Source organism: Rhizopus delemar, genomic scaffold (assembly GCF_000149305.1).
Source record: "Rhizopus delemar RA 99-880 supercont3.6 genomic scaffold, whole genome shotgun sequence".
Taxonomy (NCBI): Eukaryota; Fungi; Mucoromycota; class Mucoromycetes; order Mucorales; family Rhizopodaceae; genus Rhizopus; species Rhizopus delemar.
The window spans coordinates 495,573-511,449 of record NW_027137832.1 but is presented as its reverse complement, the minus strand read 5'-3'; the positions used below and the strand labels follow the sequence as shown (position 1 = coordinate 511,449).

The following is a 15,877-nucleotide window of genomic DNA, read 5'->3' as shown; positions in this document are numbered from 1 at the left end:
AAAAAGTAGTCAATTTATAAAAAAAGAGTGCTTACTGTGAAAAAGGTTCCAAGAGCATGGTTTCGATGACGGCTTCAAAGATGGAGAAAAGTCTGGAGAATTAGAAGGACGTATATTTGGCTGCGAAAAAGCATTTGATTTAGGAAAAGAAATTGGATTTTATTCTGGGTGTGTGGACATGTGGTATCAATTATCAGCCGAGTATCCTGAAATGATATCATCAAAGTAAAAGCAGCTACTTTTTATAAAATATGATCCTTACTTTAAAATACAATAGGTTAACTAGACAATTAGAAGGCCTACAGAAAACAATAGATCAATTTCCCGATTATAATGACCATGAAGTAGATTTGTTTGCTTTAAAAGATAAAATGAAGAACAAGTTAAGAGTTATTAGTTCATTATTAGGTGTTCAACAAAAGTATTCATCTGTTGAAACACCTAAAATGACTTATTAATTTATATTAATGTGTAAATAAAATCATTCAAGTTTAAAGTTTAAATGAATACATGTTAATGTGTTATTCTCTTGATCTGATATACGAATATTGCCTGCAAGTGGTAACCTAGGTAATTCTTTTGGTATCCATGCTATTTTTTTTTTTAAAGGTTAATACTTTTCAATAAAAATGCAAGAAATCTTTTTTAAAATAAACCTGTAGCATCTAAGCTAATATCTCCTGCAGAAAGTGGACAGCTCTTGTGTCCCATTATATCAGAGGCCAACACATCACAAAGATCGAATTGCTTTTTAATTTTTATCATTGACATTATACTGAGGTCAATGTCCACATTCCCACCTGTTACGTCCTTTGCTGCATAATAATAATAATATTAGTAATTTAAATAAAAAGTAGAAAAGTGCTTACATAAAATTCCTTGTACTTGTACATGTATATCGCTTCCAGTCTTGGGTATTTCCGGTGATATTTGTACACCGTCTTTATAACCTACCAGCAAATGGCTGGAAGGATTTTCGCACAAAGACCAAATGTCACCATAATCATTGGGTGTCATGAAGGGCTTTTGTATAGCTAAGCTATTTACTGATAAAGGAATTAAAAATACTGCAGCTAATATAGTATATTTCATTATTGAGAGATAAAATAAAAATAAAAAAAAAAACACAACAAAAAAGTAAAGGAGTCATTTATTGGTTTAGTTTAACCCCATTTTCCTTTTGTGTCTGATGACCATACTATATACATTTTGATTAACGATACATATTGAACCTTTCTCATAAATATGAACTCAAAAACTTTACATTAACCATTTCCAAAATGTATAATATCAAGGATCAAGAATAAAGATGATTGGACCTCGTTTAGATTAAAAGATAATTTTTATATGGCGTTTCTTAATTGATCACGGTTATGCTTTGTTTGTTAAAGTGTATTGTTCAAACCCCGTTAAAAAATGGACTGTATTTACTAGCCAATTCACTACGCGAGTTTTTTTTTGTTGCTGCTGTAAAAAGCTTTAAATAAATCAAAAAGAAAATTATATATTCAATGAACACAGTTTGGTTACTTGAACAACTGCAAGAACATGATTTGGAGCAGGTTTTACCACTAAAAAGATGTACCTAAGTTTTACAAGTTTTTTTAACTTTTAATTTTGTGTAGTTCTATCTAAAGTAAACCGATTAAAAAAGAAATAATTTGTATTAAATCTTTTTTTAAAGGCTATATTCTCTAGGAATAGTTGAATTGAATGAACTAGCTAAAGTAATTAAAAATCCAATTTATTTTGATTACTTTAATAATAACGAATCGTAGATCTCTGTCAATGATTTTTCCAGGATAGGTGTCGATAATCCCGAAGATAAAAAGAAATTTCTTCAATTATCTCAAACAATGAAAAACAAATTACAGTCTAGACAATATACCAAAACATCAGAACACATAGCTTCTAGAAAACGACCTGTATCGGTTGTCAAGGCATCCACCCCCGAAAGAAAACCGGTACGTCGCATGACGATTGCACCTCAGACTATTCCTCGCATACAACAAAAACCCACTTACAAGGATCGACGTCTTTCTATACTCCCACGTAGAGAATCAGTTGCTCCTGACCTTTTACAGCGTAAAAAAGTCATCAATCCAGCTACAAAAAGACATAAAACATCAACAGAGGATGTTATAACAGAGAAGCGGCCCAAAACAGCCACATCCAATCGTCTACTGGACGTGTATGGTGTGCCATACAATCAAAAGATCAAAACAGAAGAGACAGGGATAAATCATGCTATACCAACAATAAAACGCACCATAGAACCAGTATCAAAATTAAAAACGGCAGCTATACCTTACAATGAATTACATCAGCGTATTCGTGTTTGTGTTAGAAAGCGACCTTTGAATAAAAGAGAAACATTATCAAAAGAGGCTGATATCACGTCTATTGTTGGCTCTCACACTGTAGAACTACACGCTGAAAGGTAAATGTATGCATCTTTTCCAGGATAGAGTCTAAAGAAACAGGATTTAAATGGATAGAATGCGCATTGACCTTACTCGGCTTACTGAGACACATGCATTTACATTTGACGAAGCATTTGATAGCCATGTAACGAATAAAGATGTAAGTTGCTATATACATGATTGTTATGGAATACCTATCTCAGCTCTCTCTTTTAGGTTTATATGAGAACTGCTCAACCACTTATTGAATATATTTTTGCTGGTGGTAATGGAACATGTTTTGCTTAGTAAGTTGTATATTTTCGTACATACGTTAAATTTGGGTATTAATGCATACAGTAGTGGTCAAACTGGATCAGGAAAAACTCATACAATGCTCGACAGCACTGACGGTCTTTATGTTCTTGCGGCTCAAGATATATTTCGCATGCTTTCTCAACCTACCAACTCTCACTTGTCGGCTAACGTTGGCTTCTATGAAATTTATCAAGGACAGCTGTATGACCTTCTAAACCAGAGAGCAAAACTGACAGCAAGAGATGACGGAAATAATAATGTGGTTATTGCAGGCCTCAAAGAATTTGCAATTAAAGACAAGGAAGACCTGATAGCTGTGTTTGAATATGGAAACCAAGGAAGAACAACAGGGAAAACAGGCGTTAATAATAAATCATCACGATCACATGCTGTTCTTCAGATTATTTTGCGATTAAAAGATAAACCATCAGAAATTCATGGTAAACTGAGCTTTATTGATTTAGCTGGTAGTGAAAGAGGTGTCGACAGAGGAGATGCTAATAATAAAACAAGGTGAGATACAGGACAGAGAAGAAATTTTTGACTTACAATACAAATTTATAGGCTTGAAGGAGCTGAAATCAACAAGAGTTTACTTGCATTGAAGGAATGTATCCGTGCATTAGACCAAGACAGAAAGCATGCTCCGTTTAGAGGAAGCAAGCTAACACAAGTAAGAAAAAAAAAAGTTATTTAGAATTTATATTAAATGATTAGGTTTTACGCGACTGTTTTGTTGGAGGAGCGCGTACTTGTATGATTGCTACAATATCACCTAATAGTTCCAATGCTGAACATACTTTAAATACACTTCGATATGCGGATAGGTATATAAAAAATACAAATCTATTTTTTTACAACAATCAAACACGAACTTAATGTTAGAGTGAAGCAATTAAAAGGCGAATCAGATCCACGTTTAACAGGAGACAATAGCACTGACATTAAGACAGAGTTATCAACAAACAGGAATATAGGGATTAGAGAAGAAGAAGAAACTGCAGAAGATGGGCAAAGTGTGGCAAATTCATATACCATGGATGAAGATGAACAGGTTGAAAATTTGCTTGATATCGATTTCCCCAGCGAGGTAGCCATGAATGCTCTAAATACACCAACTAATAACAACCGATTCTGGAAAGTATCAAATGATGATTATCAAGAGCGATTATTGAAACCACTTGAATCACCACCATCAGAAATATTTTTTTCAAATCTATCAGATCCATTTGACTCAAAGCCATTGGAGCTTTTAAGAAAACAGGAAGAAAAAAAGAGTAAATGCGATTTAGAACGCATTCGAAAATTCATGAAATTTCACCGAAGACAGATTAAAGATCTTGAAGACTGTTTAAAAGAAGAAACAAAATTGATTGCCAAATTGTCTTTGGCGATCAACAGTACGGATGAAGAGAGCCAATTGGAAGATAATGAAAATTTGAAACAAGAGTATGAAAATTATTTAAATGATTTGAATGAGATCTCAACGCGTGTTACAATTGGTATGAGAATGGTTCAAGATAAAGCGAAAAGTGAACTAGATCAAACAAAGTAACTTTATTAGTTAATAAAAATCATGGTTTATATAATATTGGATATCTTTGAGGTATTGTTTTAAAGACCTTTGCTCTTTTTCACCGTGCACAAAGCCAACGACAAGAGAAACTGTCCCCACGATTGAAAATATGACTGCAAACAAGAACAAAAAGATGAAAGCAACTACTAGTTGACCTTTGTCATAAGACGTATGAACTAAAACAATTTGCAGTATGAAACATGTCAAGATGAGGACAAGCGAAAGGACAAAAATGATCATGAGCCGTTTTGAAGATTGAGTAGATCTTGTCAAATCTGATTGAATTAAGGCAACTATACCTTGTAAGGTAGATTCCTGCAAGTGGGTCAAATTAGGTCTATTCATCTCGATAGCAGTAGGGGTGATAAGTTCCTTGGATGGGTTATTGAGGGCAAATAGAGAATGAACAGCGAAATGATCAGAATAGCTCCACTGTGTATGGGGTATATATTCCTCCATAACCACCTTTGACTTTATACAGCAAAGCTCATTTGTCCCTTCTGTAAAAAGATGTAATCGAGTCTATCTCCTATATCTTTTGCAAAAGGATGTTGCTTCAGGATACGCTTAGTCCATGAATTATGTGGTGAATCGCATGTGATGCCAAAGCCCTGGATACACTCAGAGGCATTCAGCTCGTATTGCTCAAATCGAGTCAGCGTATTTTTTATGTCATCTTGATGCATTTCTAGCCATGAGTCTGTCATAAATCCGTGATCCTTGAGTATTTGATAACAAAAGCTAGTGGGTATACTATTAAAATCGCCTGTCTAGCAACCAAATAAGCAAAAATATATCGTGCAATAACAAGCTTTTTTTTTTTTTTTTTTTTTTTTTTTTTTTTTTTTTTTTTTTTTACCAAAAAAACTTGTCTATTTTGAGCAGCAGATGATCTCACAGCATTTGCTATTTGCCAACATTCTGTTATTCTTTGTGCTTCATACTGATCATTGTTATTGTAAGCAGCTTGTAACTATAATAAAGCATGTTAATTATATGTGCAACAGATGAATATTTCATATAAATACGTGAGTAGTATAAACGTCTATTAAACCAGTGTTTGGCACATCAATACAAACCGAACCACAACCTTTTCCAACATAGAAGTCTCCTTCAAATACTTTAAGAGGTTTACCAGCTAAAGTAAACTTGATGTAATTCGAAGAAAGGATTGGGTATCGAGAAAATATTGCTAAACCACTTCCCAGTGTTCCACTAGAATAAAAATATGAGCACTCGCTTATTTTTATTTACGGCTATAAGCGAACCTGTGAAAATAGATTGCAAAAGGGAGTTTTGATTCTAATGTTTCTTTAATGTAAATATAATCTTTCCACATCCAAACTTCTTGTAATGCAATAATATCATATTCTCCTTGATTTAAATAGTGAGCAATAGCCTGCAGTCTATACTGACGTTTTTTTGATACAAAATAAAGTCCCCTTTATTACCGATTAGGAACAGTATTCATTTCAAGTAAGTTCATTACCAACAATTAAGAGATAAAATAGAAAGCACAGACATAATTAAAAGAAACAAATATCAAACACAGCAAAAAAAAAAATAGATTTTTATTAAACATAAGATTGAATACTTAATTTCTTAACTTTTTGTATTAAGCCATTGACAGAATCTTGCAAGTTGTCTGATGAAGAGACATCAATCAATGCTAATTTATCAGTGATAGCAGCAATAGTATCATTTAATTCGTCATTACTGTTATTGAATAAAGAATCGGATAATCCATGATAATTATGTTGTTCTAAAGAAGAGCCAAATGATTCAGAGTGTTTACTTGCCAAGTGAGTGACTAATACTTGAGTAATCTATTCATAAATAGTAATTCAATAGGTGGATTCATATGCCATAACTCAACTTACTGATAATAAATCATTATATTCTTGTTTGGCACATTCAGAAATCCATTCTACATGTCCCTGTTTATGCTGTAAAAGGTTATCCATTTTAAATTTTGCTAATAGCAATGGTGATAAACGAAAAGGGTCTGATGCTGGTATAGTGGCTCCTATACATAGAATAATTTATTACTTTTTCCCTGAAAATCAGCACGTATCAAAAACTAAACATACCAACCTTCATGTAACAACATTAAGACGCATTGATGATTACAAGCTAACACAGCTATTCAAGAAAATAATAATTAGAAAAACATTAGTAACTTATTTATAGTTACCCATATGCATTGGTTTCAATCCATCTATATCTCCTACTCCATTATTAATATCAGATCCAGCACGTATTAATAATTGTGCTATTTCTGTTGCAGTACTTGGATTATCTTTTCTACTGCATGCTATATGTAAAGGTGTTCTCAAGTTGTTATCCCTGATGGTATCTGGGTTTAATTGGGGTAAAGCTTCTAATATCTCTTGAACTATAAAAATTGTTTGGTTTATTTGCTTTTTTTTTTCTCTTCTCCCTTTCTTTCTTTTCCGTAGTTCTCAATAATAAACATACCTTCTTGTGCTGATTTTCGTGCACAAGCATCCAACAAGATGGTTTCAGCAGCCGTAAGTCGTAATAAATCACGCAAGTTTTCAGGCTGTTGTTTCTGTTCTTGGTACTTTGCTGATTTTGTTACCTTATTTTGCATTTTATACAAAGAAAAAAAAAAGAGGGGGGATAATAAATATAAAAGCATATAAAGTAACTCTCGTCATGTGTATCACGTGATTCAATCGTATTCAGTTTTTTATTATTAGAGGAACAAATTTGTACCTCTCTATTTTTTTTGTTGCACTCTTTTCATTTTCTTTTTCCAGTTGCAGTAACTCCTCTCCTGCCTCATTTGACTTCACCAACAGCCTTTCGTATTCTTTTTCTTTATTTTCTTTAACTTTTCTTATTTCTTTTCCCTCTTCCTGCTTATCGTAAGCCTTTCATTTTCTTCTTGAATCTCTGCTGCTTTTCGTGCTCCAACATTTGTATAGCAGCTGCGAAAATAGTTTGTTCTTAATTTTTCTCAAAAGTATTGGCTTCTGAAGCAACTTCTTGCAGTTCTAATGTTACTTCCTGTTCAGCTTTTATAAATGCGCACCAAATTTCATCCCCTATGCCATCGTTATTCACGAGTTGTTGTGAAGCAGGTCTTTCTTTTTGAATTTACTTTAAATGGTGAATGTCTTACACTGCACGACATAAAAGGGATATCTTTAAATGATGTTCTGACGATATAGTTTTTGCATTCAAAAGAGCAATATGTTTTTTTTTTTGCATGTTTATGAGAAACCAAGATTCAACCATTAAAGTATTTAAATTTTATTGGTTAGATTTGCGGATAGTGTTATAGCAATCCACTGATATTACTTGCAACTCTACAGAAAATATAAGAAAATAAGCTCATAGCAGTAATCCAGCCACCAAAACAAACGATTAGTAATAACAATGAGCTCATAATGTGAACTAGGGAAAGAGAAAGAGAGAGAAAGTTATCAAGAACTTATAAGAATATTCTTTTTTATGCAGGAGAATTTGATTGCTTTTTGTTTATTATTCACCAAGAAGCCAATCAACAATTGCTGTTTCTTCTTGTTCGTCCCATTCATCATCTTGAAGAAACCACTCTTCATCACCATCAACTAAACCTTCCTGTTCTTCTTCCTTTTTGATGACCTCTGTTTGAGTGCTTTGATCAACACTCTTTGGGCGTGTTGTGGTGCGTACAGTTGATTTTCGCTCAATAGCCGAAGGATCCTGTTGAAGATACAAGAACCTTTCTCTTCTAGGTAAACTTGAGACTCTATGCTGTGAGACATCTTCCATGGAAGAAGCACGCTCAAATTTTAATACTTTATCCAACACAGCATTACTACTGGTGCCCAATCCTTCTTTTTCTTGTTGCATCTCCTTCAGCTGCTGCTGACGGATCTCTCGAAGCATCGATCGTCGTTGAGCTGCTGGTGGTACGAGTGTGGGCTGTTCTGATTTCAAAATATCATCCCACTGCTTAATCGAAACACTGACAGAGCCTCTTTGGTTCAGGTGCTTCTCAGTCGCATAACTCTCATGAAGTGAACGGCGTCGGATGTTACCCACTGTAGAGGCTCTTTTGGCAACAATCGTTGAAGGTCTTTGAGGACTATTATCAGTTGTATTTTCTTCTTGCTCTTGTTCTTTTTCGATTTCTTGCTGTTGAGGCTTTTCTGGAAGCTTAGGGGCTGCTTCAGTGTTTTGCATCTGCTGTCCTTCAATTGATTTCACTCGACGTAAATTTTCGCGACTTTTTCGGCTGCTCACACTACTTCTTCTTAATATAATACCCTCCGTCGTACTCGATTTGGACACTTTAGGAGCCACATTGCTGTCTTGGACTGTAATCATAGTCGATGGCTTAATTTCATAAGATGGAGGAGAAGGAATGACAGGAGCAGGAAAGTTACTTGGAACAGAAGAGTTACTGGATGAAATAGAATCACTACTGGAAGAAGATGTTAAAGTAGTTGACTTGTACTGTGAATCTGATTGAGAGAATGAAGAAATAGCAGGAAGTGGTGTAATTTGCTTCTTTATTTCCTCTGTCTTGAGCAATTTGGGTGTATCCTTTGGATTTTCAGATTGAGCAATACCCGCTTTTTTTACAACAGGCGAAAGAAGAGAAGGTGATTTAGGTGTTGCAGATATATTAGCGTTTGGCTTTTCTTTTGAACGAGGGTCAATGTTAAGTGTTGTTGACCTCTTGGACGTATTGCGTGATAATGCATTAGTGGGTAACCTTGAAGAAGATACAGAGCGCCTTTCCCAAGTGAGCTCTGGAGGAGGAGGAGAGTCTTCCTTTGTTGGATCTTTGATCTCAATCGATCTCAATCGGTTGGGTGTCAAGGATACTTTAACTGTTCCACCTGATCTCACAAGTTCATCACAGTTCATTGTGGGTACATTATCTGGATCATAGATGGATGTGACAGGAGAAGAAGAGCGTGATGGTTCGTCAAATTGACAAAAAGAGTTTCTGTTTACTTTTAGTACGTGGAATGTTGATTTTCTGCTACTGTTTGTGTGAAGAGAGATACTTGAATGAGGACGTACTTGAGGAGGAGCAGGAGGAGATTCATTGTTATTTTTTCCAATATTTTCATCAAAGTAGTCTAAATCAAAATCTTCTTCAATATTAATGGCCAGCATGGAGCCGGCTTCGTCTAGTGTAACTATTTAGTTGTTTATTGTGTAATATAGTTAATTACTTACTTTCTTGATTAATATTAGTGCATGTACTATGAAAACTTTTTCTTTTATTATTATTATTATTAGTGATAGTGGGCAAGTAGGACACTCCTCTAACTCTATTTGACAATCCAACTCGTTTCTTTAAAAAATAAAATGTCAATGAAGAACAATAGTGGTTGCAGTGCATATATATAACATACTTCCATTTTTTCTTTTAAGTTCATTTTACCAAATACATTTCCCAGTTGCACATCATCAACCAACGCCAAATAAACTTCTTTCACTCTAACATAATCCGTTTCTTCGTGTTCTGCCGACATGGCTACTGCTGTTAAAAGGTACTCTGCAATATGCTCCATGATAGTTGTCACATAAATAGCAATGATAGGTGAGATGATGATAGTGTTATTATTATTTCTCTTTTGTATCGACTTTTGTAAATAAAGCTGATCCTCTTTATCCGCCAATGTACAATACTCAAAACACTTTTCTCTTAATAAGGAAATTGCTTCATCTACAGGGAATGTATCTTTTTCAATCTTTCGCATACGCTCATATAAATCATAATCAATGGATTCTGTTTCTGTAAATGTTTTGACCTCTAACTCGGCTTCAACGATTGCATTTTTTCCAAGAGTTGAAGGCAATAAATTAAATACGGTTACTTTGATCACTGATAAATCTAGCGATAAAGAGCAACCTAATAATAATACAATAAACTCGTCAAGGAATTGGTTTATAGTCTGTAAAGCATCGGTTGAAACTCGAAAGGGGCCAATCTCAGAGATGATGGCATTAGCCGCTCTCTGACAAATGTAGTGTTCGTCTATCAAAAAGGACAAAAGTTTAAGGTTTATGCAAGAAAAGCCTTTGTTAATTTAATTACCTAATGCCATTTATTAGTATAAAGGAGAGTATATGTAAAAGGAGTTATTTTTATGATAAAAAGGAAAGGATGAGAGTAAAGGAGAGAGAAAAGCAACAAAAAATTGGGTTACTACGTTGCTTTAATAAACACGAGGAATATAACTCTCTTCAGGTTTGAACGTCTTACAGTGTTTCTAAAGAAACTGGCGGATTTCCTAAAATAATTTAATGTCCGAAGTACAGGTAAATTAGCGCTCCAATGATTTCCAATTGGCAGATGGACAGATTTTTATTAACCTCAAAACTATAACAAGTTTGATTGATGTGTGATTAAGAACAATATAATTAAATAATAGTAATATTTGGTTAGGTATACATAACCTTCTCAAGGCATACATGAAAATTTCCTTAAATTTGCTACTCTGATTTAGCATACAGCATCAACTTTTCTTTTGCTTGATGAGTCTTTCTTCTTTAAGCCTTCTATAACCAAGATTTGCTTTTACCTTAAATTAATATTGCTCATTAATGAAATACTATGAGGGTATATGCGGTTGAAGTATAGTGTTTTCACTTCAACTATGATCAAGACGGTAACTGAATCCGACAAAAAATTCGACTAGCCATTTCGTCTGTTTATGTATCCTTATTTCGAGCAAATTCGAAAAGAACTTTCGACTAAAGATAAAATCAGATTCATCCAAATAATAATGGTCTTTTAACTACATAACCAAATAAAAAGAGCTCTTCTTCGTTTAAATAAAGCTCAAAGAGATGAGTTCTGAATGTTTAACCCAGTCTTGAGTAACCCTCTCAGTTGCCTTCTTTGATTCTGGCAATCAAATTATTGCGTTCTGTCAATGGAGATCTTTGTACAATTATATTGACCTTTGACTAAAGCTCTTCAGTGGAGTTTAAGAAAGGCGAAAAAAGGGAAAAGGAATATTATCTTATATCCTCTCTTATTCATCTCATAAATTTTTTCTGGGCTTATAAGTAAGCGCGAGGTGTATTATAAACTTACAGCTTTTTAGTTTATTAAAAAAAAAATGATAAATGTATTAAAAGTTCGCTTTGAAAAACGTTATATTCATATCCTTTGAAGATACACTATATATATACACTGATAACATTAAAGAGGTACATCATAAGCTGCGTATACTTACATCTTTCTCACACGTACAAGTTTTTCCACATTTAATCATCCTTCAGTGCTAGGATATAGATGGCTCCGAGAGAGCATCTTAATAAATAACTAAAGAAATAATACGCAGAGAATAGAGAAACAACCTTAGGAATATCATAGTTGGAAACAAAAAGAGAGTTAGTGCTGCATTTTATTTTGTACTTCTTACAGACTCTCTTTCAATTCTTGATTTGCAAATCATAACTGTTTCCTTCATCATGGGATGTAATCTACAAAATGTGATATTAATTTTTTTAATTTTTGCATTACTTCAAAGTTTTTTCATGTCTCTAGGATTGATAAACAAACTAGAATAATCAATGACATGTAGCTTCATTTTATGATGCAAATGGGCAATAGTGGAGATAAATCCATTAATAAAATTTATCATCCTATTTGCTACACACACTGGTACTTACTTCGGGTGCCTTTATTACTACACTTTCTCATTTTGTTTTTATAGCCACACCTTAGTAATAATGGACTTGAACTTGACTGTATTAATACATATACATTCGTATAATTGTATAAATTGATAAGCTTTGGTATCGTTATTCTCAATAGTTTATCGTATGGTTCCTCAAAGATTCATTCAAAGGTGATTTTTCGCACAACCATTATTAATGCATTCTCTTTTTGATGACTCAGTAAGTTTCTAAAATTGGTATCTTTCTACAACATTATTTACTTTGCTTTAGATATTAACTAATTTTAGCATATACAGCTTGTTTCGTCGTTTTTGTATCAAACCTCTTTCATAGTGGCATGTCTTAAATTGAATGTGTAACTAACAAATGCGTAAAGTTTAAAATGTCCATTTTTTTAAACAAAAATTGTAGTGACAAGTAAAAATAAGCCAAGTTCATAGCATGTGAATACGACTTTATTGTTAATCAATTGACATAGTTTTTTTGATTTTAAAAACGTCATACAATCAATTCCAAGTAGATATACTATTTTAGAATATGTATTGTGCCAATGATAATTCTTTGATAAGAAAGGGTGTCAAATAAAATAATGATATGCTTTCCAATGATCAGAAACCCAATCCAATATCAGCGATATTACTAATCTATCATATAATTGAAAAAATGCGTAAAATAACATTATTCGAATCAGCGAGGAATTTCCAGTATAAAATATAATCTATGACAGACATAAAAAAGGAACAAATGAAAAGTTTGCATAGATGACACTTGCTAAATTACCTGAGGATTAAAAGAACGCTTACAAAAGAAGATATTAAGTCATTCACTCAATAAGATATAAATATCTGACTTCAATTAAAATAATTTTTTCCTCAACTTGAACTAAAATAAAGATCAGTTTCAAAAAAACACTCAAACTGACCCTTTATTTTGGTTGTTACCTATTCTTAAATTACTATTGCCATCATATAACGCCTGCTGCTTGTGGGAATTTTTTGTGGTGCTATTTCTGGAACATTTAACGTTTTTGAAACAGCACGGCGTAGGCACTTTTGATTACACATAAAGAAATTCCATTAAGCAAGCTCTTTTTGACATAAGAATATATTGTTAAGGAAATATTTTGTGATCGATTTAAATAAAGACAAAAGTATGAGATGCTTAATGCATTAAGATTTTGCATAAAAACTAATTTGTCACTTCTATATTTAATGTGAGTTGTTTTATCATTATTTATGTAGAATATAAAATTCGCTTGATATCTCTGTTGCATTTAGATTTTCTTTTTTTTTACATTTGCTTTGTTTTTAAGAACATACACTACATGGATAAAGTGGTTACACCTACGCAAATGATCTCTTTGAGTACGGTAGCCAGAAGGAGGATGCGAACATCAAAGGAAGAAATGGCCGTACTAGATGAATACTATAGAAAGAACCCTAATCCAAATCAAGAAGAAAAAAAGGAAATAGCTAACCTACTTAAAATGGGTACAAAAAATGTTCATTTTTGGTATGCGGAGCGATTTGTCTTCACAATTTATAGGCACACTAATCACCACTCACTAGGTTCCAAAATCGAAGAGCAAAAGAAAACAAGAAAAAAAAGGTGTTTCAGCAACAATTAAAGCAGAAGAAGTGTAAGTTGGTAAAGTAATTGATGTTTATGTTATTAATACCATTTCCAGTAGCTCAGCAGACATCTATTCCTTCTTCTTCCAAACAAAAGCAGCATTACCTAAGAAGTACTACAAATACTAATACCAGCAGTAAGCAGCAACAGGAAGACTCGGATACCCAACCACTGCAGCTGCCTCCGATTTCTGATATAATGGTATGTCCCGCCCAAAATCTTTCAATCCCCTTTTTCTTTTATCACTCAAAATTCGGTATTGAGGACAGTTTGGTACAATGGGTTAAATGTAGAGAAAATAATTCATAAATTTAGTAAAAGGTCTAATGCATAGTCATCATGTGTCTATTTCCTTGCTTAAACCTTTACTTCTTAAAATTATAATATACATTACTGTTATATACGATTAAACATAAATATCTTGCTTCTATATATCTCTAAATTTTCTTAAACGTTTTCAACAAATTTACAACCGCTCTAGATTTCCTTCTTCATAACCTTGACAGATGCTTTATGTCTCCACCGCTTGCCTTTCACTACTACTTTTAGAAACTATCTAGTTTGGTGGCATGCGCCCATCACCTATCATTTACTCTCAATTATTAAACGGGCATCCAAGTATTGTGAAACTACGGGCTATAGACATCTTCTTTTTCGACCATCATTCTCAAACCATTATCCTTCGTTCTTACCATGATCAATACACATATTTACGCAATACGTCCCATGATGTTGTTTCTTTTCCTATTCGACGATCTCATCTCTAAACTGTTCTTCTCTACTCTTTGCCACCCTAGTCCTTATCTTTACTTTATGCCTATTTCTCCATCAGACCCGCTACACTTCATCCAGTTTCTCTTTCACCCCATTACATTCGTTTCATCCACTACGCCCAAAGACAGTATTAAATACCTCAAATCATTATGTCCTAAAATTCCACTCACTACCCCTTCTCCTCCAAACCGTTGACTTCATTTTTGGTCTCTCTCTATCCTCTTCCTGCTCAAACCATTTGGTACAGACTTATTCACCAAAACATCCCTTCGCATCACCTCTTCTTCCAATTTTCCGCTCAACGAATTACATCACTCCAATGTAATCATTGTATCACCCTATCAAATACATGAACCACTTTCTTTTATCTCTACCTACTTAAGCTCGCCACATGGCAGCATATTCTCTTCCGCTATGTTGATCCTTCCTTTAGTTTGGACATTCACGATCCTATCCTTCGTTTTCTTGAATTAACTTCATCGCTTTCCCCTTATGATCCTGCTAGCCTGCCCCTTTCTCTTTCATCCCACTCAGACTGGATACTTTCTAAAAGTAGTAGTGAAAGGCAAGCGGTGGAGACATAAAGCATCTGTCAAGGTTATGAAGAAGGAAATCTAGAGCGGTTGTAAATTTGTTGAAAACGTTTAAGAAAATTTAGAGGTAAATGTGAGTTCAAATTGATGTGGATGTGTCTCTATAACTTTATATTTGTCTCTTGAAAAGTGTCTAATAACGTTTTTGAAATGGTCTACAATAAGTTTTACTAAGTCTCATTTGAACGTCTGCAATGATCTAGTAAAAATGAATTCGTCCAATAAAATTTTCTAATCGTCCCAATTTTTTTTTTGTGAATATTTCGTGCTGTCTTTTGTAATTTCTGCTTTTCTGGATGTAACAGTAGGTAGTTGTTTCTTATGTCTGTAATATATCAAATCTACATTTTGATGCCTGCGCAGTTTTTATAGGCACTTCTAGGCTTAAAGTTCAAAATTTTGCTACAGCACCTTCATATTTATACTCTTCCTCATCACACTCTGCTATACATTTCTACACACTTATTTTGTTCTTTTCAAATCCATGCCATCAGAGCTTGAAATTTATATTCAATATCCAGGTCCACTTCTTCTATATGTTACATTTTTATAAGCAAATCCGCATGTAGTAGGATTATCCATGCTTTCTGATTTGACAAACTGAGAAAACCTCAGTTTGCCTATTACAATTTCAAACGGTAAACAATTTGGGAAATCATGCATATGGCAGCAAATCCTTTGAATTCTAATGTCCAAAACTGAATGTAGCGGGTGTATCCGTTGAAGACTTGGTTGACTGCCTGGAGGCAAACCAAAGCCATGACCCAAACACCCTAATCGCTCACTTACCAGGAAGCACGTCATTTAATGTTTCGATATGCACAATCGATTATAAGCACCACTCACCGTTGAAGAGCCCTTTTATTTCCTTTTTGAACTTATTACTCACCCGCAAGCCGTGTTTTCTTTAATTCTAT

At 33.8% G+C, this 15,877-nt stretch overlaps 5 protein-coding genes across 5 annotated transcripts; 2 read left to right on the top strand and 3 right to left on the bottom strand.

Moving 5' to 3' along the window:
- Positions 1-481: 481 nt before the first annotated feature.
- On the bottom strand, positions 482-1,017 carry RO3G_08174 (uncharacterized protein; the record flags this gene model as incomplete). Its single annotated transcript, XM_067662764.1, has 3 exons — positions 482-591; positions 657-815; positions 870-1,017. 3 exons carry the CDS (start codon positions 1,015-1,017, stop codon positions 482-484), a joined length of 417 nt encoding a protein of 138 aa, XP_067518865.1.
- An 839-nt stretch (positions 1,018-1,856) lies between these two features.
- RO3G_08173 (uncharacterized protein) lies at positions 1,857-4,275 on the top strand (the record flags this gene model as incomplete). Its single annotated transcript, XM_067662763.1, has 8 exons — positions 1,857-2,085; positions 2,275-2,440; positions 2,565-2,583; positions 2,640-2,710; positions 2,766-3,233; positions 3,285-3,393; positions 3,438-3,547; positions 3,606-4,275. The coding sequence occupies 8 exons, from the start codon at positions 1,857-1,859 to the stop codon at positions 4,273-4,275; spliced, it is 1,842 nt and encodes a 613-aa protein (XP_067518864.1).
- A 1,595-nt stretch (positions 4,276-5,870) lies between these two features.
- Positions 5,871-6,910, bottom strand: RO3G_08172 (uncharacterized protein; the record flags this gene model as incomplete). The annotated part of the gene is made up of 5 exons (XM_067662762.1): positions 5,871-6,122; positions 6,177-6,271; positions 6,391-6,438; positions 6,491-6,691; positions 6,775-6,910. 5 exons carry the CDS (start codon positions 6,908-6,910, stop codon positions 5,871-5,873), a joined length of 732 nt encoding a protein of 243 aa, XP_067518863.1.
- Positions 6,911-7,806: 896 nt separating this feature from the next.
- Positions 7,807-10,376, bottom strand: RO3G_08171 (uncharacterized protein; the record flags this gene model as incomplete). Its single annotated transcript, XM_067662761.1, has 4 exons — positions 7,807-9,461; positions 9,502-9,619; positions 9,681-10,180; positions 10,367-10,376. 4 exons carry the CDS (start codon positions 10,374-10,376, stop codon positions 7,807-7,809), a joined length of 2,283 nt encoding a protein of 760 aa, XP_067518862.1.
- A 2,909-nt stretch (positions 10,377-13,285) lies between these two features.
- Positions 13,286-13,911, top strand: RO3G_08170 (uncharacterized protein; the record flags this gene model as incomplete). Its single annotated transcript, XM_067662760.1, has 4 exons — positions 13,286-13,473; positions 13,530-13,600; positions 13,652-13,794; positions 13,909-13,911. 4 exons carry the CDS (start codon positions 13,286-13,288, stop codon positions 13,909-13,911), a joined length of 405 nt encoding a protein of 134 aa, XP_067518861.1.
- Between the last annotated feature and the right edge of the window lie 1,966 nt (positions 13,912-15,877).